A 27,820-nucleotide genomic window follows, 5' to 3' on the forward strand; every position below is an offset into this window, starting at 1 on the left:
GTATGGGGCTGTAAAAGTGCATATAAATGGGATGACAGTGATACCTGCTAAAATAAAATCATGGCTTTAAAGAAGTTTATCAGAGCTTTATTACAAGTGGCTACAACAAATTACACCAGAATAATTCCAACCTCAGCCTTCCACTGGATAAATAGTTGATAAAGGCAATCATAAAATTAGGGACGCCTCTCCATCTAGCTGATAGCCCTCACCAGAAGGGTAAAAAAATTGCTAAAGATCACACAAAACCCTGAAATAATGTGAAACTGAAGGAAGAAACTGGAGTTCAATAAAAACCAGCATGCAATAAAACAGATATGACTGCATAGAGAATAGAAATTGCAGACAGATCTGCTTGATTATAAAAGCGCCACTTTTAAATTTATTTCTCAAATAAAACCAGCAAATGTGTGCAGTAACTCTTCTTGTTTGGTTATAAAGAACCAATCTGAAGAAGAAAACAAGAAAGCAAATCAAGTGAATTTTGAAGATTACAAAGGGTTAAGAGACGACTATTTACTGTTAGCTGCACCATTTTACCAGAAACACCTTATTAAGTGGAATTACTCCTCAACTAGTATTGTTCCGTCTGACATTTCCAACTTATTCTTTGTTCTCTTGATGTCGCAAGGATTTTCTTTAAAATGCTGGATTGTTGTTTTTTTTTTTTACCTACTGTAAAACCCAAATTCTGTTCCCTGCAATATCCTCTCCAACAGACAAAAAAACCCCAAAACAGAACAAAACAAAAATCGAAAAACAAAAAAACCCCAAACCACAAAAAAAACACAAACCCACAAACAGAGAACCTAAACAAACAAAAAACAACAACAAAAAAAAATCCAAAAAACCCCCAAAAACCACCCAAACCACAAACAAAAACCCCCACAAACGGAGAACCTAAACAAACAAACAAACAACAACAAAAAAAAATCCAAAAAACCCCCAAAAACCACTAAAAAAACCCAAACCCAAAAACCAACTAAAAAACCCAAACCAGATTAGGTGAGTTACCCTCAAAGAGTACCAGCCCAGTTTCTGAAGTGCATCTCTTTTGAGCATACTGCCTTTGGTTAGCAACAACACCCCTCAGAAATATTGAGAGAACCCCCTGAATCCCTTGGAGATGATGCAAGATGAATCCCTTAGGCATGACCCACCATGCCCACAGCAGCAAGAGCAGCAGAACACTACTGGATACAAGGCCTCACCAGAACTGTGGCAGTTCTGGTAAATTCTAAAATCAGGTAATAGATCACTACCTTTGGATACTACACATCTTAAAATCCATCATGGATTGTACAATAACCTTCATGCTGAGATGCTGCTCTAAAACACAATCTCCCAGAAAGCATCCTGAGGCAATTGGAGCACAATAAAAGAAAAATGAATATGTTACTTTCCCTGGAAGCTTGCCCTAGTTGAGAGAACCCGCTGAATCCCTAGGAGATGATGGACCCACCATGCCCACAGCAGTAAGAGCAGCAGAACACTACTGGATACAAGGCCTCACCAGAACTGTGGCAGTTCTGGTAAAGTCTACAATCAGGTAATAGATCATTACCTTTGGATACTACACATCTTAAAATCCATCATGGATTGTACAATAACCTTCATGCTGAGATGCTGCTCTAAAACACAATCTCCCAGAAAGCATCCTGAGGCAATTGGAGCACAATAAAAGAAAAATGAATATGTTACTTTCCCTGGAAGCTTGCCCTAAGTTGTGCCTCGCTTCCTTTCCTTATCTGCTTGACTTCTGCTCTCAAATAATCGAGGTGTCTGTATTTAAACACATTTTTAACATCCCTTTAGAACTACTGATACCAGAATGAATTCAGCATCAGCCCCAGCTGATGTCAGATTACTGAGTATGGGAATAAGAATTTACTACTTACCACATCAGCTGGGGCTGATGCTGAATTCAGTCAAATCTTTGATGTAACACTGAACTGTGAACTGACAGTGCACTTTGGTTATGATTCTTTAAATGTTTTTTAGTGTTGACTGCATTCCAGAAAGATGTATCCACTTTTTTATCTCCTCCTGCAATCCTAACCACACCATGTGGTATATCTTGCATATATTATTCACAGATATGTAATTCTTCATTAAGCTGCTTAAAAATACACTGTGTAAAGGCACAGTTCATTAAATGACCCAGGACAGCCAGTACCTTCACTGTCATCTTTCACCAACTTCCAGGTCATCAAAAACAACTGTGTATTTGCCTCCAAATACCTGAGGAGAACATTTAATGACTCCAGCTCAGATCTCCGCAGACCTCACCAGAAACATTCTGTTTGGTAATTGTCTCCCAAGACCTATCAGGGTGTTGATAATTCTTAATGTTTTATTGAAAATATGCAGTGCTCATTTTCTACTGACAATGTAGTGTAGCTGTACAAGCTAAATGCCTCACAAAATTCTATAGTTAGAGAGTTGCCTTGACCAACCAAACTTACAATATTTATAATATTTACTATTTCTTTAGGAAAAAATTCTCAAAATCATAGTCATACTTCACAGCAAGTGACTACAGTCGCTTTCTTTATATCATCACTAGCAGAATCCCATGTCTCTTCCTCACTATTTAACCCAAAACTAATTTCAGAGTAAACTAGTTCATAATACCCAGTTTGGTGTATTCACCTTCCTTGATGCTGGAAAGATACTAGTACTTCTGTCACTTTAGGGGTCTTTCATTGACACAGTAATTTAATGAAGATGGAAATTGGGTGAGTCCAGACTCTGCTGGTCAAGTTTTCTAAACTTTCTGGGTACATGCCCAGAGGCTTGGATGTTTAAAACCATTTCTCACAACAAAATGTGGGTCAGGCATCTACTTGAGGGACTGAGAAATAACTCATCTTCCCTAAATTATCACCCAGCTTGCTCTGAACAGAAGCTTAACAGAACATGACTTTCCTTCCCTTGTCATTATTAATAATCTATCAGAGTTCAGAAAAGAGTCCATTTAGTTTCCAAGATTTATCATAATCAGATAGTTACAAGCAGTCTCTCCAATGCATAAGAGATAGATCCCACTTTGGATTGTCCCTTTCTCTCACTGCAGAAACTTGTTTCAATCTCCTCTGTCATTTTTCCCTGCCCAAGGTGCCAATTGCCTGCATCTGCACATCTCACTCTGCTTGCCTGCTTACACCCCAAGGTTCTAGGGGATCTAAGAACCTGTTATCTAGGCCAGGTCCTTGACCTGTGGTTTACCAGTTTCTTTTGCACACCTCTACTTATTACTCATTTTGGATTTATCATAATTACCACTGATTTTTAACTTAGCTACTGATCTTGCCTTGCCCTATAGTTTGATGCAATTTTGTAATGTTTCCCTATGCAAACTCTACTACTGCTTCCCTAGCTTTGGTTTCAGAAAGTCCTCAGTTTCTGCATTTAACTCACTTCATTCCAATTTCACTTCTAACATAGCTCCAGATGTCAGCCCCAGTGACATAAACTCTAGGTTATCATCCTTGACATGGCAAATGGATTACTCCATAATAGTCTAAACTTTATATAAAGTTCATATAAAGGGAACAGCAGTATCAGTAGTTACACCAATATTTATATGTGCAGTATCTATATCTGTCAGATACATCAGTGATAGCTTTGGTTTTATTACATATCCATCTTAGCAATATATAAACAAAAATATACAGACATAGTGTTTTTATTGTTTATCTTTTGACATGGGTTCCAGTTAGCTCTTCTTTAGGAAACAGTTACAGATTTGCATGTAAATGTTGTTTAAAGATGTCAGGACTCTGAGTCATCTATTTTCTCTGTTGGAAATAATGTACTAATATATTTATCAATTTTTAAAATACAGCCAATAAATACAACATGTGGTTGGAATACAAATCAGCATTTTCATATAAAATATACAGTACCATGTCCTCAATACAACAGAACCAAACGTAGATGACATTTTTATATTTCCCCACATCAGGCTGATAATAGATTTTTATTGGTAAATTTAAATTTTTTTACTGGTATATGATCAAAATGTGTGAATCAGGACTATTAACATTTGTTTACTTCTCAGCTATGATGGATCTTGCTTCTTGCCATCCTTTGAGAGGAGCTTAATTTGTCATGAGCTCATCTTCACAGGAGATGTGGCATCTCAGAGATTCCCACCTAACATAGATCACTGAGGTAATCTTTTTTCCACTACCTTTACCCAGTCTTTGAAACCATGCTAAAATAAATGAGGTCACAGCTACCACTGGCACAGATGTTGCATTCATGTCAGGGGTCAAACAGTAAAGGTGCCAGGCTAAAAAGTCACTGAAATAGTTGAGCTCCAGCAATGGAATGTTAGAGACACAACACCACCTTAATTCTTGTACAGGCCCAGGACAATCAGTGCAAATGAGAAAGGAAAAGAGGTGCTCACTAATGGTACATGCTGTGAGTGCATGAACATGAGCAATCCCCCTAGGAACAGTGAGAACACTGGTTCTAGAAGTATTTGTAAAGCTTCATCTAAGAGAAAACTAATGGATGAAGCCTTCTATTCCGTTGTCCTGGTTTTGTCTGGGGTATAGTTAATTTTCTCCCTAGTACCTGGTACAGGACAGTGTTTTAGATGCAGGATGAAAATAATGTTGATAACACACTGATGTTTTCCTCATTTCTGAGCAGTGCTTGCACTGAGCCAAGGACTTTTCAGTGTCTCATTCTCTGAACATGAGGAGCTACTCTAGAATCTGGGGAAGGGGGGTGAACACCTCTGGGACAGCTGACCAAACTGGCCAAAGGGATATTCCACACCCCAGAACAACCATGCCCAGTGTAGAAAGCGGGAGGAGATGGCCAAGAGGGACTGACTCCTGCCCAGGGAAGGGCTTGGCCTTGGTCAGTGGATAGTGAGCAATCGTATTGTGCAACACTTGTTGGGTTTTATTATTCTTTTTTTTTTTCATTACTATTATTATTATATTTTAATATCAGTAGTATTATTATATGTACTTTGTTTCAATTGTTGAATTGGCCTTATCTCAACTCAAGCTTTTTCCCTTTCTGATTCTCCTCTCCATCCCACAGGGTGTAGGGGAAGGAGTGAACAGCTGTGTGCTTCTGAATTGCTGTCTGGGGTTAAACCACGACATCCACAAACTACCAAAGAATACTAGAGACAAAATCAAAGAAAAATAAAGAAGGTAAATGACATTTATTATGGCCTGTATTTCTTCACAAGGCAGGGAAGACCCACAGTATCCAAGTTCTTTAAATCTTTACTGACCTCTGCAGATCATACAAACAGCTGAGGTGTCTGACTAAGCTCTGCTGAATCAGATCTACAGATGTGTCAAGCAACTGGTCTGTGTTCTTCTATATGATCTTTATTCCCCCAAGAAGTACAGAGTACAAACCATTCAAAATTACACCTGCAATCAACTGTGCCCAGATCTTTTTGGCACAATCACAAGATTAGACAATGACTGGGTAATTTAATTTTACTTAGATATAGCCAAAGAAAAGCATTCTCTCTAGGTATCTCTACAGCCTAAGTGCAAAAAAATGTTAGTAAGATTTTGATAACCCAACATTATTTTTTCCTAATGAATATACAAGTTATATAATAACAATTGTTAAGTTATGAAAAATTGTCAGTAATTATAAACTACTGCACAAAACTGCCATACATGTTTACTTAAACAGGTTATTAAATGGAGGAATATGCATAATTATTTTTCATATTAACATAAAACAGAGCTTTGCCTCCTTCAGTTTAATATCAGTGGCACTGTGCAATTATCTGAATATATATGGGGGTATCATCAGAATTTTTGACTCAGCTATCAGGAAATGTGAATGCAAGGTCTGCCTACATCACAGACACGCTGTCCTCTGCCATAAGTAATCACATCATGTACTCCTGCCCAACTGATCTGGGCTCACTGAAACAAGAGTTTGGCCTTCATTTCTTCTGTTGGAAGACTTTCTGTCAGAAGCTTATTTACTACCTTGCTCCCTCCCATCAAATACACACCTGACCAGCTTATTTATATTTGTTCCTATGTCCACCATTTTTTTATGTCTTAAATGAAGTTTCTTCCTCCCCCTCTCCCTTACAACGACAGCCATGAGCCCTGTTATCAGGCTTGACTTTGCTAAATAAATAAAATACCTTTTAAATTTCCTCTTATTTCTTCATTCATTTCACTATCCTATACAGAGTGCCTGTACCTGCCTGAATTCACCTTTCATGAACATAATGACCACAACTGTGAAATGTTTCCTTTTCTGTACTGGAAAATTTCCACTCCTTTAGCCAAGCTCTGGGGATTGTGCTTATCTTTCTCTCCCCCTCACTCCAGCATATCATACCAGTGGCTCGCCTGTAACTAATACACCCAAGCCTTCCTCTTTGTTTGCTAATTCTTACTGTGTGGTATGCTGATTCTTTTCTATGCTGCTAGCTTTGCACCATCAGCAAACATAGTTTAAGTACTCCTGCTTTTTGTGCTAGCATAAAAAAATCAGATTCTTGGAGGTCCTAGAGTGTGCTGCACAAGTAACACCATTTCAGGACTATCTCCCTTCATATCAGTTCAACCTGATGATGTCTCCATATCAACTGCTGCCAATTCCCACTTTCCCAACATGCTTCCCGAGAACCAACATACGGATTCTTCACTTGTTTGACCTCTTTTCCACTCCTCAATAGGTGTTTTTACTGATTATCATTTTTACATCATTGGACAGCACCAACCACACAGCTGACTTAACTTAAACAGGCTTAACAACTGTGGAGTAAGATCATGAGTTATTTCAAGATACTATTTGTATTCTAGTGCACTACTCTGAGTATCCTGCCAGTCTCTTTGAGCTATTAAAAATAAATCCTGAAATATTCTTCATTAATGTAATCCAGAAGAAGAATCTGCTCATTCACGACCTGTGTCTGCTTGCCCTGGAAGCAGCTGCTGCATAATACTGGGGTTCAGTACAACAACTCATTCCCAAGAAGCTGGGGAGATTGTCTCTACACAGAGGGCTGAATCAAGAGTGGATTTTTCCACACTGTCACTGCTGATCAAATGGGGTTTTCAATTGCAATGCTCAGCACAGAGCACCCTGCTCAGGGAAGCCTATGTTCCAATGCTGCCAAGCAATATATGCTCAGCACTGCATTTGTCAAACCATTTCCTCCACTAAGAGTTCATGTGTCAGTCTTGAAAATGGCTTGCTCTTCTACTACCTTTCCTGATGGAAATGTGAAAAGTGCAACTTACTTCCTTTCACAAAACATCTTGTTGAGCCTCTTGACTCCAAACTGACTGCCTTGTGGGGAAAATCTGCTTTCTAGAGACTTAAAAATGGTGTGACTGTTCTATTGTAATTCAGCCTCACTGAAATAGGGAGGTCAAACAAGGAAACAACAATGATTAGATAAAGTATTAAAAGGGGATTGCTGGGTTTAAGGGCAGTTTAAAAATGCACTCAGGACCCAGCAATTTCTTTTGTTTTAGATGGGATTACACTATCATATTTTGATGTCTGCAATGGACTCTGCTGTGATAAATCAAAATCACTGTTCTTTCCATTGCAAACACGCAAAGAATAAGTTCCACATGAAGATGGATCAAGGGCACATGAGTAATTCTGGAAATGTACCCAAAAAGCAGCTTCCTGGACTAACTTTGCTGTAAATGCCAGCAACCAAACCCACCCACTGGTACCAGTTGCACATCTCAGTTTTATCTCCTCTTAATCAAATCAATAATATCTTATATAAACCCTAAGGAACATCCTAAGGAATACGAATTTTATTCTTCACAGGAGGTTAATTCATTGTTTTCTTTCAAATATTTAAGTCTGTCTGCACTTATCTAAGTACATTGTGACCACTAAATCACACAATACATCATCTCTTTGTCAGTATCATAGACAGAAAAGATCCTCTGAGAATATGCTTACAACATAAAGGTCACTCTGAAAGTTGACTAAAGGCATGAATAAAAAATAAAACATTTAGTTAAGCCTTTCGAGGGGACAAGGTTGCCATTATCCTTCACTGTTTAAGCAAGCTCTTCAACTGCTTTTCAACACTATTGTGACATCAGACAGTGAGTTTAATGGCAGCTCCCAAGTATATACAGAATCAAAGCCAAAATTCAGCTTACTGAAGTCTCAGAAAGTTACACAGCAGTGAGAGATTAAGAATCATTATACACTTGGCAAACTGACCTATTTCCAAATGCTGTCACCAGATGATATGTGCAGTGGGTGTATTTTAGCCAACAAAAGCTAGCAAAGTGCCAAGAGCTGCTGAATTTCCTGTTAAGAATTAAGAGCCCCTCCACACACATTTTCCAGCACAATATATGGCCCATCTTTTTGTCAGCACAAGTCTTCCTTGAAAAATTAGGGTTGAAAAAAATCACTGGGCACCATTTCTCATGAAAGGTAAGGAAATTAAAGGAAATGAAAGAAACTACAAAGTAAGATGAGCTGATCTGAGGGTCTCACTGGTTAACATGCTTCTGAGGTAAAGTGCAATTCCAGTTTTATACTTGGTGCATGAGTACCATGTAAAACAGGAGTGTGGAAATGTAAAAGTATGCAAGACAAATGACATTTTATCTTTAGACATAATCATCCCTCATGGGTGTCATCCCTACTTATCAATTAATCACTAGAGCATGAATATCCCAAGACAAGGCTAAAAATGGGATGTAATTTTTCACTAAATATGCTTGAAACAGCCAGTACATTTCACAAAGGAAAAGAAGAGGTTTGTGATCTACTTAGTAGCTGCTTCCCAAGTGCAACCTCACAGAATCTGAATGGAGGCCCCTGACACTGACTGCAGTGATGGCTTGTGCCAGTCATCAGCAGAAACCTCAGAGTTTATTTACATGTCTGCAAGGGAGTGCATTGCCAGGACTTAATGAGTTACTAATTTCTGGCTAAGTTAAGAGCAACTGAGCAAACAAAGTTTTAGCCACTGCAAACACAAAATAAAATGTATTAGCATAACCCCCTTAGTGAAAATGTAACCTGGTGAGCCTCTGAAACTTGGCACTTGTGAGGGGAGGAGCCTACCCTCACTGTCTTAGCCAGTCTAGACGATGTCAAATATGTGAAAAAAGGAAAGTCAGTATTTCCAATCAGCTAGCAAAAACTGGCATAGGAAAACAAATCTCTGTCTCTGGAGTTCAAAATTCATCTGCCACACAGTTGTACAGTTCTGGTTTATGAGAGGCTACCTCTTCTAGTACCTGAAAGCAGATTTATTGGTCTGATGGTCAGCTGCTGGTCTATGCTCTGTCTTCTCAGTGTTGCAAGTGAGGTTAGCTAAGCAGCAACCTTTCCAACCATTCATTTAATGAAAAGCCTACTGCTTTGACTCACAGTAAAAGTTTATCGGTCTCGATCTAGCAAATATTGGAAGATTTTTTTTCATTTTGACAGAATGAGCAATAAAGCACATGAAAACTCAAGAACTTGAATTTCCTTATTTAGATACCCACAGGGAAAAATACTAAGTCCACATATCAACCTTATGTTTTGCTTAATAGGAAAAAGACACACTACCTGTTCAAAGGCTCTGAAAGAAAAAGGCAGCTGAAGAAGCTGTATAGTCATTAGTAGGGAAAGATCAAAATTCTACCACGGAAAACAGTTTAACTTCTTCTGAGTGTACAGCTTATCTGCTTTTGTGCACAACAATGCTCCTAGACCTGTCACCTACACCATGCCACTGCTTTTGAGTTTTAACTCCTAAGACCAAATGAAAAGAGAGGAATGTCTTTAGGACATGGCATCCCAGTAATTCTCAATCACATATTTAGAGGAAACTGGAAATAAAAAGGACAGTCTTTATTCAGTAGGAAAATTCATGAACTCTCTTTTTAGCAGGGCAAACAAGGAAAATCAAGACTCAAAAAAAGTTACTACTGGTTTTCTAAGAAATCATACTGATACTTTTTATTTATGATTTAAATATAAAATGGTCATATGCTGAAAATCTAAAATTGACACCTAATTATCTCCATGCATTTGGTTTTCATTACTAAACTTTGAAAATTACGGCACATTAATGAAACACATTTCTAAGATCAAAGTAGAAATCATGAATGAGCCACAGAAAGATTATTTGATTTTGATTTTTCACCCTGTGAATGACCAGAGCCTGATTCTGCTTATACTGTTACCTATACAGGTTTCAATTATTTACTGAGAACAAAATCAAAATGGGCCCATTAGCCAATAAAGACACTGCCACACCTAGCACAGAGTAAGACAACAAACCCAATATGGCTAACTTAGAACAAAGAACAACAGCTGAGGAAACTGATGAAATACAGAATCTTCTTGTCAATTTTGATTATACCAGGAACGTTGCCAGAGCAGTTTAATATAACCAGAGTTACACCTTTTTTTTTTTAAATTATAGATACATAATAACAGCTTCTCTCCCCACCCCCCTCCCTAGAAACCGATTGTGAGTCAAATTCTCAAAACTGCACTGAGTCCTTAAAATTTTACTGTCTTCATGATGCCCAGAGTGGTCCCTGAGAGAAGTGCATGAGGGTCCCTAATCTACACTGCTCAGCAAAGAGAAATGTAAAATTGATAATACAAAACAAAATTACCAAGCATTATCAAGAAGCTGAGATGCAGGTAACACAAGGAACAGTGGGGAGGGATGGTCCAAGGAGACAGGCAGCTACTTCCCTACACCATGTCTGTAGTACAGAGTACTACTGCAGAAAGGGTGTTGCAGCCTACTTAGATCTATGAATAAATCTGTCTTGAGAACACGAATCACAGCATAAATATCAGCATCCTTCTGAGACACGCAATTCTTGCAACCACTCTTCCATCTGTGATTCTTTTCATTTAAAATTCTGTAAATGAAGAGCAATAGCCTACAAAAGGCATTGTTGGGTCATTTAGTTACATGCAGAAATTTGCATCTCGGTTACTTAATTGGAATCCCACAACTGCCACTTGTGAATACCCTTCTCTGGTAATTTTGTTCAGACAGCAACCATATAAAAGATTGTCAGAAATGCTTCTGAATTATTAAAATACAGTTTTCAAATAAAGGCAAAATGCAAAAACTAACTTTCCTATCCAGGTTGTACTACCCACTGCTCCTAGGGAGACAGCATCAAGATTGCTGCTAGTCACTGAAAAATAATTTCCCATCTAAAGAATAACATGGAGATGTTTACATAAAACAAATATTACAATTTAGTGAACGATTAAAGACATTATTTCCTAAACTAATGGTCAGCATTTGTACATGGAATCTTGCATTAGAATGAAGAAGCCCAGCACACACATTTACACTGTTGAAAAAAAGACTAGTACTTGTACTTGAATTACTAGGATTGTAGACTTTCACAAATTAGTCCAGAGCAAACTGTGTTCAAAGTCTGAATATCTCTCAAAACATAACAACCTGCATCCAAAAGCATTAACAAATATCTATTTCAAATTAGTACTTCTCAAAAGGCTTCTAACACTTGTTCTTTTACATCTCTCATGTTATATAACAGCTCTTAGAAATACACAAAAAAATGCAGGACAGCATCAAACAGCCTTTGTGCTTTCCTAACTTGTCTACAATACAGTTACCTTCTTCTTGGCAAAATTCCTTAATATAAATGTACAGGCTTGCATATTTGTCCTCAATACAAGTTACTGCATGTATTATGAAAGATGTGTGTAGCTGGTAACACTTTGCCCAATACACTACTGGGAAATAAACAAATAACACAGCCACAATATATAATGTAATACTTACTATTTATATGTTTCTGAACGAATGTATTCAAAAACATGAGATACTCCCAGCTGGAACTGATCAGCAATAGGGGTAACCCAGGGATTGTTCTCTGCTTTGAAGACTTGTTTTTGACCAGTCAAATCCAAATTACCTGAAAGAGATTAAACAAAACACCAGATGAAAAATATTTGAAACATGAAAAATTTGAAAGAAATACCTTGCTGTGAATGTAAAAACTTTTTATTCGTTTCAGAGAGTGCAACTATAATAACAGCAAATATTTCAGTCTCAGCAAAGTGAAATAGAAGGACACAGTAGTTGCCACCATGATGGGTGCAGTTCCACTCTATTTGTTTCAGTGCTGCTACACACTGCAAAGCAGGGTTGAACTCTGCCCACTTATTTATTAAATTAGTTTTAAGTATGACTTGATAACGCATTTGTTCACTATCTCCACTATGATCTGCAGGAATAAAACAAGAATGATTCTGGGGTAGAAGTCTGCTGTACTGAAGCCTGGCATTACAAAGCATTCCTCAACCCCTGCTCCAGGGGCTTTTTGCATTCCCAGTGCCCAGCATGTTGTCTGTACCAAGACCCCACTATGATCTGTGGTTACAGTGGCACACACAACAGCAGACACAACATGGCAGCTTTACAGATTCTTGACAGAAGATGTAAGAGATCTATCATGCGCTTGTTTGGGGCTTTTTTGGTCATTTTGTAAAAGTTTACCACCTGAGTCTAAAAGCAGCATGTGCTCCACTCAAACTCCTCACGACTGTGGATACAAAGGGCTGGATTCCGGGGTAGCCTAGCCATTGAAATATTTTCTTGTGTTCTTTAAATTAAGAAATCTGTGGCATATTTTCAAATTTTTTTGGGTGAATTTTATAACTAAGACAGACCTACCACTCCCCCATAAATCAACAATAACTAAATGACAATATGATAAAATAATCTTTAACTATGGGAAACAAACAAAAAAATATTTACAGGGCTTTGAAGACTGACCGAGCCAAGCTGTTGGTGAAATCTGAACCAACCTGACACCACAACTTTCCAAAATGAAAGGGGCTGTGCAAGTGCAGGCAAGGGGAGCTGCTTCAAGCACTGTGCTCACTGCTCACTTTGGCTACACATTCTGCACGACAGCTAATCCTTGGCGTATTCCTCTCTGTAAAAGGGGTTAACACAATTAAAGACAGGCCATTATACGGTGTGAAAAGATGCCAAGCATCTCACACCAGCCTATCACGGAGTCAGGAGTCACCGTTACCTTAACAAGCTCATCTGCCAGCTGTCTGTGACAGGCTGGGCTGAGCATCCCCCACAGCCGTCAGTCAGGCGGCAGCCGCCCGCCGCACGCTTCAGTGCGCCTCGTCTGCTTTATTAGGGGACTCGGCAGCCCTGTTCTAACAAGGATCAGGAAAAAGGATTAAGTACTGTGACAAAGAGGACCTAATAAGCTAGAAAGCAGTGTGTCTAAATCTGTGCTGGCTGAAGGCGTGGGCTGGCGCTGTCACCATCCAGATCTCAGGCAGAGGCTGCTGGGGAAGCCGGCCGGAGCGGCAATTAGCCTTAACCCTACGACCAGGGCTGCTGGGAACATTATGTATCACTCAGGGGCTTGCTTTGCAATTGCAAATTGGATTTCCCGTTTTATTACCTGCAAAAAATCCTATAAGCTGCTCTCCAAAACTACCAGCACTGCAAGCGCTCTGTAGGTGGGGCATCAAGGTGAAATGATCAATCTGTGTATACTAAAAAAAACCCAGTTAAATTTGGGGAGGCAAGAGTGGCCCCATCACAGGTCAAGTTCAATGCTGCTTATAGGAATAAGTCACATGTGCCCAAAATCTCAATATTTGGGGTCTCAGCTGAATCCTTGTCCCAAGCTGTGTCAGAAATTTACCATCCAGGGAAGGCTGCTGCATGTTTCCATCCTACTCTACAGCCTGCTCACTTCCATTTCAAGTTCCACACGGCCCACTTAAATGTAATTAATTGTAATAATTACTACTCTACTAGAGCCAAAGGAATCTTGTAGCAAACCCAAGACTGCTCAAGCAGAATAACCTGTAGGCCCCATGCCAATGTAATAGCTTTATTTTCCTCTGTCTTCTCTTTTTTCCTAAAACACACTGGAGGCAGGTACAAATATTTCTTTTCACCTTCAGAGGGAAGCAGAAGCCTTAATTAATCTAATTACAGAGGAAACTGGGGCACACAAAAATTCAGCATCCACACCAAAATCCACCCCTCCCTGACCAGGACGTCCTTCTGGGAGCCTTGCCAGCAGCAGCTGGCCTGGCAGCCCATCCCACCAGCCACCTAGAGCTGGAGTGAGAGCCTAGGGATTTTAAGTGAAGAATTTAATCAAGTGTGGTAGTGAGAAAAGGAACAATTTGTCTGTCCTCATAGCAAGCACCAGATTCTCTGCAGGTGAGTGAAGGAGGGCTGCCCTACAGAAGACAGGAAGGACAGGGCAACCAGGGTTTTAAAAACCTTGCCGTTGGATACCAAAATTTCCATCTGCGAATGAAGGACAGAAAACAGGCAGAAAAATAAGCAGGGTAAATTACAGGGAGAGTGCCTCACCTCATCAGAACTAAGTAAGAAATGGAGTCTAACCCTCCTGATACAAGGCAAACCATTTGAGAACAAAGAAGCCATATAATTAAAAATGAGACAGAAGGGAAATGTGTCTCTCCTGCATCACCATACAGTGCTTGGGACCATATGCTGGTGTCCTTTCTGTGCTTACAGCTAAAAAATCCATCAATCAAGGGCCTACATACCTAATTCTGCTGTGGCTGCAGGACAGCCTAGTGTCCCAAGCACAAGGCCAAAGTCTCAGTAACATCTGAGGAATAGTATGGGCTGTGGCAGCCAAACACACAGAAGCACTGCATGGACCCTTCTGCTGCAGTGCAGAAGACAAATCCAGCAGTGTGGAAGAGATGATCACACTTGCCTGAAGCATTGGCTCTGGCACCAGGCTCCCCACAGGAGTGCCCAGCAACTGGATACCTCACTCATGTTCTAACCCCCAACCCCAAAGCCTCCTTGCCCAGGTGATTTTTTTATGGCAGCACCATGTTAGAAAATGCTGTTATTCCACCCCTGCAGCACTAGAGCCAGGGAAAAAGCCACGGCAGATGCCTTCATGCATATTGTCTAGCAGCAGCATCAGCAGAACACTGTCCCCAGAGCTTTTGGAAATTTATATACTCTTCTGCTACAGAGATCACATCAAATCCCTCAGATACTTTTAGTAAGCAAAATACAGAATTACCTCTAGTAACACTCCAGCACTGAAGATTCAATCATAAAATATATTAGGACAGGAGACTGCATTGGTCATTGCTGTTTTGTTCTATGTGCACATCTACCTATTAAAAAATATTTACCATTTCTGTAATTTGGCATAATTGTTTCACTAAAATTGTATTTCTTCATTATGGACTTAAAATTCTTGCTATTTTGTCATACTGAAAGAGATCAGCTCCACCAAAAGGCAACACAGTCATATGCCTCTGGGAAGCAAGGAGGAACAGGCCACCTTCAAGGCTACTCAGCACAGTCCCTTTCCTAGGGCACAGAAATGTTATTCAAATTATTTTTGAGTGCTTCTAAAATTATTCTAATAAATCATCAAAACTATACATCCCAGAACCCAGGTTTAATATGTTTAAAGAACCTTCTAAGTCCAATGGGTACTTTTTTTACTCTGTCTTGAGTAAACACATATTTCCATGTAGGAAGACTGCAAAGTGGACACTGCTGCTACCAGTAAGTGGACACTGAAAAGAGAATAGAATCTGGAAAAGGGAAGAGCAGAGATCTAACAGCTGACTGCTGTGGACAACCTGCACAGAATGACCAAAAGCCTTCTAAGAGGAGCCATCTGTGTCATCTTAGAAACACCTGTTCTTGGCACTCATTGTATCTAAAGATGGTCTTGAACCCTTAAGTTTGATTGGATTCTTGTGATTTAACTTCTTTGTTTACCCCACCTCAAAACCAAACTGCTCCTAATGCCCAACTACTCAGCTATGCAGACCTAAAAACTGTCTACTGCCCAAATCTCTTGTTAGCTGCCACCTGGGAGCTACAGTAACTAGATCTACACCAAAACTCTCGAAAATTCAAGTGCAAAACCAAAGTGTGCATATTTCTAATTTTAATGTGTTCTAACTTAGGTGATCCATTAACAAAAAACCACCATTTATGACTTCCTAAACTCAGAGTATCTGCAGCCATGGGTGGGCAGAAGGGCCACCTCACATGACAGTGGGCACACCTCATCCTGAGAGATATTTAAAGGATTAGAAGGCACCTACACTTTCCTATCTCAAGGGATCTATCCTGCACTTGAGCTAAAACATTATCATTAATGTTTCTTATTTTCCTGCAGTTCTGTTGAAATAAAAAGTGGTTTGTGAGAACATTCATGTTTTACTTAAATGCCTCCAATGGTCAGAAAAGAGCTTAGAATAGAAAATCATATGTTGCCTCCCACAGTGGTGTTTGATGAGAGTGGCAGAGCCAATAATAATACCACCCAGCACTTCGGCCAAGGGTGCCTTCAGACCTCCTAGGCTACTTCTGTCCATTAGACCTAGCCTGCAAGCATCCCTTACATACACAGCTACAAGCCCCTCATCCTCTTGTGACGTATGATATATAAAGTGTGTAATATTTACCCAATGGATGTATATTGGAAATACAGACTAGTGTAGATAGGCATTACTTCAATACATACAAAAGGAAACAGAATGAACACACACCTGGCTTGTCCTTTTCACTTGAATGCCCCCTGGCAACACTTTGAATACTACCAAAAATTAAAAGGTGAAATTAAGTAATTAAACAACTCTGACATTTGAGAACTGAACATTGGCATTCAGCACAAGAAACATGATCCTAGCTGTAAAATGCCAGATCAACGCTTCTTTGTAATGGTTTAAATTCATCCCCACTGGAGCTTCATTAAAATCAATGGATGTAATTTTTAGCTTGTATACTGTTGAGTTTCATATCTGTGCCCTGTTGATACTCTGACTCCCCTCCCAGCCTAGACTCTTCTTCACTGACCTCAAGGAGAGTCCTCAAGCTGTAACACATCCCTTTTAGCAATTCCTCTTAAGACTGCAATTCAAACGTTCTTTCCCTTTACAACACAAAGGTCTTACTCTCTGTCGTACATATAACAGGAAGAACAAAATTAGTTTTAGTAATTTATTTAGATATAAATACCTTTGAATCCTGTTTTATTAAATGCTAAGTAAGGGATCAATCCACTGCACTAAATTTAAACTTAGGTTGTACGTAAAAATATGTCTGTCCTGGCTTGTTTTAGATTTGCTTTACACTACAGGGCTTATAATTTTTATTACTTTTGTGGCATTTGCTTTGTCTCAATAGAGAGAGAGAGAGATTGTTTAAAGTGTGGGTTTAGAAGAAATATAATGACTATTATGTCATGAAAAGGATACCAAAGCAATTAATTGTGAATGATGTTTCAATAGCTATGTAAAAAAAGCAAAAATATATACTTATTTCTATGCCACAAAGTATTATCAAAAGACAATGATTTTACCCCAATCTTAAGCACATGTAAGGCTGTGCATCAGTAAATCATACCATTCCTATAAACAGGTAAGATCATTTCTGCTTTGAAAACATAGCATTTTGAAGGATTAGTAACAGAAGACAGTAGATTTAAACAGTGTTTATAAAGGAGCAGTAAGACAACAAAGAGCAAAGTCTTCTTGCTTTGTGACTCAATCTCTTTGGAACTGGCAGAAATATTCACAGCAATATTCAGAATGATAAAGAAATCTACATCTCCACAGCATATGTCAAAAATACTAATTTGCTTACTGATGAGCTCCTATGCACTAAGAGAGAACAACTAAGTTTAGTAAATCTAAAACTAGACTGAAATGCCTCCAAAAGATTCTCAGCAACACTTCTGCCCTCTCACCCCTACACCCTTACACTGAAGAAGGTCTAACAGGAGCAATTCAAGTCACCAACACTTCAGAGAACCCTGAAATAGCATTTGTGGTAGTTCTACATAACATGGGAAAAGGTTCAAGTCTCAGATAACATGAAATCAGATTCAGTACATGCAAATAAACAAGATACCCCAGAGCATCCATCACACAGAAGCACTCTTCCCCTGGCTCCTCTCCTACCCACACAGATGGGAATGCCTGCAATCTCCCCTGTGAGTGTTAGATAGGGAGTCCCAGGGTAAGAGAAGGCTGAGGGAGCAATCTGAAAGTCAAACACTGAGGCCAAAATCCATCCTCAGTTTTACAATTACTTTCAGGGAGTGAAAACAGGTTTTGCAACATCACATGTTATTCTTACAACTTCTTAGATGTACATGATGATTTACAACAATGAGTTCAGAGATGAGACCCCAGCTTCAGCATTGACCTGAATATGTGCAACAGTAAATCTGTGTCAGTTCAATAACTGAAGAGCTTACAAATACATTTCAAAAAGAAAAACATCTGGTCTGAAAAACGTAAGGAGATGGAGATTCTGCCAGTTGTGTCTTGTTCTAATGGTTCATCACTGTCAAAATACATTCTTCCAAGCTGAACTAAGCTGACTTATTTCTAAAACACGGCTGCTGCCTCTGCCCATCTACAAGGGAGAAAGATCACCTCTGCTTTTCTTTTCTTCCCATGGAGTGAGTGAGGATCAGCAGCCAAGTGTTCTCTCACTCTTCACTTTCATAGGTTAAGTAGTCTGATCATACTGTGATCCCACAGTAGCTACTCCATTTGCTTCAACTCTTAGTAAGAGGAACATAGCTGAAATAAATCAAGTAAAAGCAGACCAACCAAATCTTGTATTCTTTACCCTTGATGTAAATGTGAAGTGTTACAGAGCAAACTGGTATTGCCTCAGCTACAGCTATTACAATTGTATGGGAAGAAAATTTTACCCTCCAGCATGTTTCATAGGAGAGAGTTTAAAACAAAGTGAAAGTAGTCCTGAGATGTTTATACAAAATTCCAGCATCAAAGCAAAGGCCAGCCAGAATCTTTATACCAAAGTGTAATGGAAAGTCTGACACTTCAGAATGTGTCAGCACTGAAGACGAAGCCTGGGAAAGAGAAGAGGATTGATGAAATGCTGAACTACCACCTTAACCCACACTTCAGGTATTAAATACAGACAGATTACAGCCCTAACCTGGCTGGGCAAACTCACATTTCCATATTCAGGTTAACTCCCTGGGAACGGAGAGAGCCTGGAAACTTCTACCATCACAATACACAACAAACCAGACCTTACAGGAGAAGTAGTAGAAAGAGTAAATAATAATAATATCCACATATGAAAGTCATAAAACAGGAACTTATTCAATGCAGCACACAAGGTATTCCTCACCTAACAACACTCTGCTAATGGCTTGCACTGCCACATGACAAATCACTCAATGCAGCACAAAAGGTACTCCTCTCACCTAACAACACTCTGCTAATGGCTTGCACTGCCACATGACAAATCAGGCTGTTTCAAGAGCTGAACTCCAAACACAGCTCTCAGGTACCAGGGCAACCAGCCCAGCTGGTGCCATTGTCTTGGTAGCTAAGAGGAAAGGCAGGACAAGCACTTCAAGAAAAATCCAAGAAATTAATTCAAAATGTACTTTCAAAATGTATTTTTAAAGACACATTCTAAAATTATTTATTTATTACTTACATCTTGATTAAATTAATTTCTCCCACATTCCTCAGGTAAGAGCAAGACCATTTACTAGAAGACCTACAAGTACTGTGAAGTTTCACTGATTTCTTTCTTTGGAAGGTGACATGTTGTGCTGGAAATACCATTTCCTTCACTGCTCTGTGTAACAAATGTCCAGTGCTGACTGGGATCCCAAGGGGCAGACCAACAGTCACCACTAAATGTTCCCAGTGAAGAAACCCAAGAAACACACTACACAGCAGATGGCTTTGGGAACAAAGGAAATTAACGTGATGTCAAAGTCGTTTAACATCAAAGACATTTTAATGGCACAGGAAGTATTACAGGCTTAGAGGATCAGCATCCCAATTTATTTTGAAATATATTGCACATTTTTTCCAGCATCAGAAACTCCCCTGAGATTCTCAATTACATGGGAATTCAACAGAGCATTCTCTCTTTGAAGGGTCCCTATCAGACCAAAATCTAGTTAATTTAAAAAAATTACTTCAAAAAAAGACTCACTGTATTGCTTTTGCCCTGCATTTCCACCTTTGAAACTTCCATTCAAACACAGGTTGCCAAGTACTCAGAAGAGCGAAACCACCTTCAAGTACTATGAAACACATAAAATGAACCAAATATAAGGACAAATGTAACCTTTGCTCAGATTGGCTCTAATTACAGTACTCTTACCTACTACAGCTCTGACACAACAGACGAAGTATCTGCTGACAGAAACATCATTATTATCTTGATGGTACTTAGAATACAGCCAACATGAGGAGAACCCTCACACACACTGCAGTCATCTGAGAAGTGACTGTAGAACTTACATATTTTAAAAACTAATGTAAGATCAAATCTGAGTCTTATAAAGTTTGGCAAGAATTACAGCAGTGTCCATCAAGTACTTTGCATTCAGCCTGGTTTCTAACTACATAACAAGTGGTGGGGTGTAGGGTCTAGTGGTTTTTGACTTTTTTTTTTCTTTTTTCTTTGACTTAAACCTTAAACGAGAAACATAATTAGAATATGCAGATTTTCAAAGAAGGTTTCTATATAAATAATCTCTCCATAACCTATCTTGTTACTTACATGTTTTTTATTGTTTCTTGACTGATAACTGCTACATCAGAAGTCCCAGAAAACAAGTCCTTGTGTTTATCCACCTTTACCTTAGTTTCAAAATTAGAAACATGTATTTTTTTGAAATTGTAAGGTATCAATTAGTTGTTCCAGTGTTCAGAAGGGTTGTCCAAAGAGCCCTGCTGTTCAGGCTTCCAACAAGCACCAATAAATGACCTGTATTGCAGGTGTGACACAAGCAGGGTGCAGTGACAGCTTATACTAAAATAAGAAAAGTTTGGCATTTACGTCAACTAGTGGAAAGTTTCCAACATTTGGAAAAGAAATATCTTTTGTAAAGTAAGTGATTCTTATGTTTGCACATGCCTGTTATAATTACCTAAGTAAATGGCTATTTCGATTAATATTTACTTGAACAAACAACTGCAGGTACTACTTTGCGTAATATAATATGAATTCACAAATTCTAGAGTAATTTCAAAAGCCTAAATTTTAAAAGGTCTTCCTTTTCCTTGATGGAAATATTGATGCTTTTTAGCACAGTTCCTTGAACTTTGTATTTAAAGCAAATCCTTTATCCACAAATGATAATTTAGCTGTTCAAAACCAAAAATTTATTAAAGAATTACTTGGTTATTCTGATACACAAATTAAATTTACAAAATGTTGCATGCTTCTTAAAAAGGAACATGACTACTTGGCTTGAATTTTCTACTTTTCCACTATGGACTAACGTTATAATTTTGATAGTGCCTCTCTTCACCTCAGGAAATCACTTGATAAACTAGAACAGTATTGAACAGCAACTTATGAGCAGTTGATGTCAAATTCAATTTTGCAAAAAGAGCATGGTAATTGGGAACGTATTCTTAGAAATCACTGTTCTTCCACATGCATAACCATGACTAAAACACGTGTGTGCATGCATGTGTTAGCAGCAAGGTAGTGCACCCAGGCAACATCAGAATCTGGGGTTTAAAAATCACACCATTCGTTTTCACATCAGAAATGCAAACATACAGATGAGCTAGTTACATTCTCTGGGTGGTTATTTAGCTACATCTTGGTGAGTACCCTGCACCATGTACTACTCTTACACTCCTGATTCTCCTGAGTAAATCTTTTATTTGGCACATATGGGTCCACCCAGATGAACAAATAATGAAATTAATGCACCATTACTGATGTGACTAATTGCACCTACCATTTTATTTATTTTGTTTCTAGTTTACTTTCTTTTCAAACCGTTCTTATTGTTCAATGGTCAGAACACACAAAGCGACAGATTTAGTGCCTCCTTGGCAATTTATATAACTGACTGCAACTCTGTTGTTGCAGTGAATCATGATTTATTTGTCTCGCAATGCAGCACATAACCTTTTAAATGCTGGGGAAAAAAATGCCAGCGCCTCTTTAAAGTTTATATATGACTGCCCACCACCATTTCTCATGAATGGAGTTTTGAGAGACAAATGATAAAAACAAGCTGCAAATTCCACCCACCTATTCCTGGCCATTTCCTGTGTTCATCACTCACATGTACTGTATTTACAGAAAAGCACCTCACCCAGGGACCAATGCAGTCTTTCAGTCCTTTAATTTCATCCTGGGCAAGAATATTTTTTCTTAAATTAGCAGTAGGAATTCTCTGCTAAACACAACAGAGGATAATAGCCATCTCCCCCAGCCCTGTACTGGTGCCACCTCAATCACATCAGGTGACATTACAGGCTGACTGTAGGAGGTTATTTATTGGTATGTTCACTCCAAAGCTGTGACCCCAAGGCCTGTCTGTGGCCTTTTTCATACCCTATTCCTCATTCCTCCTTCTGCATTTATTTACATTACCTTTAAGAAACAGTTTAATGTAACACATAGATCCTTCTCATCACTCAATTGTGCCTTCTCCATGGTAAATGAACATCCAATGACTCACTGCTGTCCACCAGAGCCTGAACTAAGCCAGTCAAAAGCCTTCAGCACCTTTAATTATGAAAGTGATAATGAGAGAGAAAAGATTGTTTACTTTGAATGGAACAGGAGCAGCTCCAATTAATGCAAATAGGACCAGCTCACCGAAAAGCTATTTATCCAAAACGCACACCAAGAAGTATTTGGATAGTTCTGAGTACATTATAATTCAATTTTAAAAATTTAGGAGGGAGAACTCGGACAGCAGACAAAGTTCATTCTCCCTCAGATGGTGACTATGGCATTAGCAGTCCATGCAGTAGGTTGTAACCCTCTCATGCCACCTTTCACTGTCAGACTTTAAAATTGTCTCCAAAGGGTGCTTCTCTCAACTGCCCTGTTTACAGAAGGAAAACCAGGACTGCAGAGATTCACTCTTGCCTATAGCCTATTCCCTGACCTCAAACAAGTCTTCCAAACCCTAGTCTGGTGTTCCAATCCCTACACATGTGCCCAAATGTTTAATAAACAAGCAGAACATTGTTTTCCACAGCAAACATGCCTGCAAGTAGCACTAATTACTAATGTAGACTTCAGTGTAATGTTCTCTGGAAATACAGGCCATAATCTATGTTAAAAATTTGAGATGATTCTAGCATTATCCATGGCACAGATCACAACAGAAATGATGGCAACCGATCACAAATGAGGATCTTGAGTAAGACTGCAAAATGAAACACTGATCAATTAACACGTGAAAAGAAGAGTACAATTTACAAAATACCTTTTGAGTAACAAAGAACAGAGGCAACAAGGACTTAACTCTGTCAGCGAACCTCACCTTTATCAACTGGGGCAAAACTACAAGTCCTTTTTTTACCAGACTGATATTGGTCGAAAATGCAAAGAAATGCTTAGACTAGAAGAAATGCCTTAGCCATCCTGAATTTTGCAGTTTAATACAAAATAAATATTGAGGATTTTATTTCAAACATTTCCATTTGGGATGGATTTTGATAGTAAACCCATTTAATGGGGATTTGTTGCTATGCTTGTAAGGCAGCAGCATGTTTAGAATATTTAATTAGCCAAAGAAGGTGGTTAGACTTGGTGCTCTATTCATCTTCCACATTCTGAAAAAACCCCAAAAGCTATAATTTAGGAAGCTACAGAAAAGTACATTTACAGACACCACATACTTCTGAAATGTTGCTGTTGCAAGGATTGATAAATAAATACAACTTTGATGAAAACCTAAGGAAAGAATACCTGTGTCAAGACATAAACATCTGAAATTGAAGGAAAAAAGAGCAACTTCATCCACTAGTGATATGGGAAAAAGTCAAAAACCCCCATACTGGGCAAACAAATAAGAGTCAAACAAATACCTTCTCCAATTCACAAAAGCAAAGCACATTGTTCTACAAAACAAAAAGCATTCATTGCATATACTGTCACAATAAATACATTAAAGGGTCAATGGGTCAAAGCAAGTTCTTATGAAAACAAGTAATTTTACTTTATCATGCTTATTTCTGTCCCTATCCTTCTGAGTTTTGGGAAGTATTATGTGGAAGGTACCAATAGATACAAAGAAGCTTGCCCAAAAGCTTTCAAAAACAGGTAACTGACACAACTACATTATTCCCAATGAAAATATTTTTTAGAATTTTGAGATTAGAAACCAATTTCTGGCTTGGGGCAAGCAGCAACCATGCCCTTCATATAAAATGGAGTACTGCAATGCAAATTCAGCAAAATCAATACTTAAGTTTCGAAGAACTCCTCCTACTTCAGAGACTGAAAGAAGCCACCTATAACTGTATTAAAATGTACAGTATCACGAAGTCAAATTACATCAACCAGCTCCAACTGCTTTAAGTAAAAGAGCTGTCAGCTCCCTAAGAAAAGCTATCAAATTGAAAAACAAAAAAATCCTCCCATTTAGCTATATTTCACTCTAGTTGATCAAACTTCCACTTTGTATAGGCACAGTCACTAAGAAGCGACTTATGCTATTGTCATTTTTGTTTAATATAATTTTGGCTAATCTAAATAGTGTTATCAAAACCCAGTGAAAGATAAGAATGGGTTTGCTGACCCAGTATTTATGATACATTATATAACGTAAGGTGCTATATACAAATTGATGATCAGGTGTACTAACACTCAAGAAAAATGCAACATGCAGTAACATAATAAAACAAAACATATGTCATCTTCTGGCTCCTCCTGCATATCCAGGAGTGCAGTGGAGGAGTGTGAGTTTTTCTCAGGGGAAAGTAAGTATTAGCATATACGATGACTTAAGCATAATCATTTCAGAGGAAATACAGTTCATCATTATCATTATTAGTCAAATAAATAAATGATCATCCATAATCTTACCCAGTTCTGGGGGCAGCACAGTAAGACGGTTTCCCTGGATATGCAGTTCCTTAAGCTGGGTGAGCTCACCAATTTCTTTAGGCAGTGATACCAGGTCATTGTCTCTAAGACTCAGCTAAGAGCAAATATAAATTCAGTCAGAATGATTTTCAGTTACCATAAGGCAGCCCAAAACAGAGCTCTACTCCCTCTACCCCTAACCTTCCCCTGAATGCTCAATTCTTCCAATTTATTTACAAGTGTCTTCTGGTAAACAAGAAACAGTTCCAGGTCTAGTGGTCTATTCCTGCAAACCTACCCTACTACTCCTCAAATTGACTGGATTCCATTCCTACAAGTGTTGCAAAAGTGAATTGATTTTCCAAGAATTTAGATAAATTACTTACTATCTGCAACTTTGTGAGCTTCCCAATATCTGGCGGCAGCATTTCAAAATCGTTGTCACTTAGATAGAGTGCACGAAGGGTGGCTGCAAATTAAATAGCAATATATAAACAGGGTGGCATATAACCCAACCATTTGAGGTCTAATCGATAAAAAGGAGTCAGGTTTGATTAATAACCCTGACTTGGTGAAAAGCCTTTGACATACCCAGGGCTCACAATAATAACAAGCAGGTCAAACTTAGATTTACTGGCTTATTATATTGTTGGTGAGTTCAGGAAAACATCTATATTCAAAAGGACTAGCACAATTAACAATTTCTGCAACAGTAGACTCTGGCAGATTCTGGCAGAATGCTCAGATATGAGAATGCAGTCATTACTCTTTATTACCCCTGATTCTTATTTATTACATCAATTTGCATCCGAAACAGACATTAAAAAATTTCTGAGTTTTTTCAACAAATATAAAACTATGTTAAGCTCTATAGAAATCACATTGGAAAAGAGATCTGAAATGGAATAGAGAAGACTCCAATGGTATAATTTGTAATTTCCATGCCAAGTCTCAATGAAATTAATAAAAAAACATGATCCAGCACAACTATGCAGCTTGCTATTACTGAACAAGTATACATGACAGTTGAAAAAAGGAATTAAAATGGAGACTCACAAAGAAATGTCAGGTGCAGCAGGAGAGAAGGTGGTCAGATCAGCAAAACCTCTCCTCACCAGAGGAGATCCCATTTGTCTTACGTAGTTCACTCCTCCTCTTCTCATTTCACTAAATGTGACCATTTTTAATAATGCTGACTTAAAGATTTCCCTGTGCCAGGTAACAATCACAACACCCCTCAGAGAGCAGCACTCCTCCTCTCCCCTCGCCTGTCACTTTGATGCTGAATGCACTGATCCTGAAGCCACTTCAGCATAGTACACAGAAAAGCAGAATCACTGACATCCAGAAAGTGCCAGAATTCAAGTTGCTTAGGCAACCATAATGCAGCCCTTTTGCACATATGCATTACAATACCTTTCTGTCAACCCTCTGGGTATATATTTTTAACATATGCAAAGGTCAGCTTAGCTCTACTATTCCTCTGCCAAGCTTTGTAACCTTAGCATATGTTTTAATGTACTGGACACCTCAACACCCACATACTGTTAAAACCATTTTAGTAATGAACTATCAAGAATACATTTGTTTTCAGACTCAACAAACAACAGTTGTGTTGCAAAATGGTTCACTTTTCCCTGAGGCTTGCAACCCTCCATGATGTTTTAACTGAGTATGGGACCCAAGGAAGCATTACTCAGAAGAAAACTAATATACCATTACTAAGCAAGTCTGCTCGTGTCCAAAGGTGTCAGATGACAGTATATCAGTGATAAATATTGCCATGCTATGCAGAAATATTCAAGATATATTAAAAGAAAAACATAAATATTGGGAAAAAAAATCTGTATTTGTATTTTGGTCTGCATCACATAAATTTCAACTGCAAAGAGCAAAGCACCATATCCTGAAGATTTGTAGAGGTTTTAGAAAAGTTTCTTACTTAGATAGAAGAAGTTTCCTGGTAGGGAATTTTCATTTAAGTTGTTGTAAGTCAAGTCAAGAACTTCTAGTGCTGGTAGAGAGCCAAATCCCCTTGGCAAGGTGTTTAACCTGTTCATGCTGTAAGTAAAAGGAAAAAAAAGAATATGACATCAGTATTCACTTCACCTAACAGGAATAATACAGGTCACAAGGGTTTTGTTTGGTTTTTTCCTCCCTTAAAAAATTTAATATATGCCAAGATTTCCTCTTGTTTTGAAAAGGCTTGGATACTCCAAGATACTTAGCAAGTCTTTTGCAAAGCAGACCTTTTTATAACCTCTCATTCCCACAAATATACTCAAAACTTACACACTCTCAGGGGATCCTGTCTGTTATGTCAATCAGCAGCCACACCCAAAACAAAGCACAAGGGACAGAGGTGCCACAATGCCATGCTCAGCTTTGACAGCACTCCATGGAGAAAGCTGATCCTTGGTAGATGACTTCCAGCTAAACTACAAATCACCCTTTTGCACATCATGTTTGCTGACCATTTTTCATTCTGCCATGTAATTCTTCACCATGATACCAAATACAGAGGGGAACACCTCAAGTGCACAGGATTTATGTTCATTGATAACTGCTGCTCAAACCTCTTCCTAAGAACAGCAAATCTGTGTCACTACACAACTATTGATGCACAAGGAGCATGAAGTAAATATAATGTCAGTCCTGTGACTGATAAAGCTTAATCTAAATATAGCTCAATCAGCCATTCTTAAGAGGGTTTAGGACAGCAGTTCCCACTGGTAACAGACAGAACAACATGAGGACATGCAACAGAAGGAAGAGATTTCTCTCATAACCTGGATCAGACAAGATAGAGAAAATGGTAACTTTTCTATGACTCCAAGAGTTTGAACAGGGTGATCCAGATAATCTCTAGAGCTGCTGCAACAATGAAGGCAGGCACATGGTTGGAGATATCTTCACAGAACCTGTTTGTGTATGAACTGTTCA

General features: G+C 38.6%; 1 protein-coding gene across 2 annotated transcripts in view; it reads right to left on the minus strand.

Moving 5' to 3' along the window:
• The window catches only part of RSU1 (Ras suppressor protein 1), a 103,737-nt gene that overhangs the window by 51,168 nt on the left and 24,749 nt on the right, over positions 1-27,820 (minus strand). For both annotated transcript variants that reach the window (XM_039710546.1, XM_039710557.1), the window contains 4 exons: positions 26,820-26,938; positions 25,264-25,346; positions 24,878-24,992; positions 11,789-11,921 (listed from right to left, as the gene is read on the minus strand). In XM_039710546.1, the coding sequence (XP_039566480.1) occupies positions 11,789-11,921; positions 24,878-24,992; positions 25,264-25,346; positions 26,820-26,938 (450 nt within the window). The remainder of the gene's footprint in view (positions 1-11,788; positions 11,922-24,877; positions 24,993-25,263; positions 25,347-26,819; positions 26,939-27,820) is intronic.

This window comes from Passer montanus, unplaced genomic scaffold (assembly GCF_014805655.1).
Source record: "Passer montanus isolate IOZ18808 unplaced genomic scaffold, ASM1480565v1 scaffold10, whole genome shotgun sequence".
In the NCBI taxonomy this organism is placed as follows: Eukaryota; Metazoa; Chordata; class Aves; order Passeriformes; family Passeridae; genus Passer; species Passer montanus.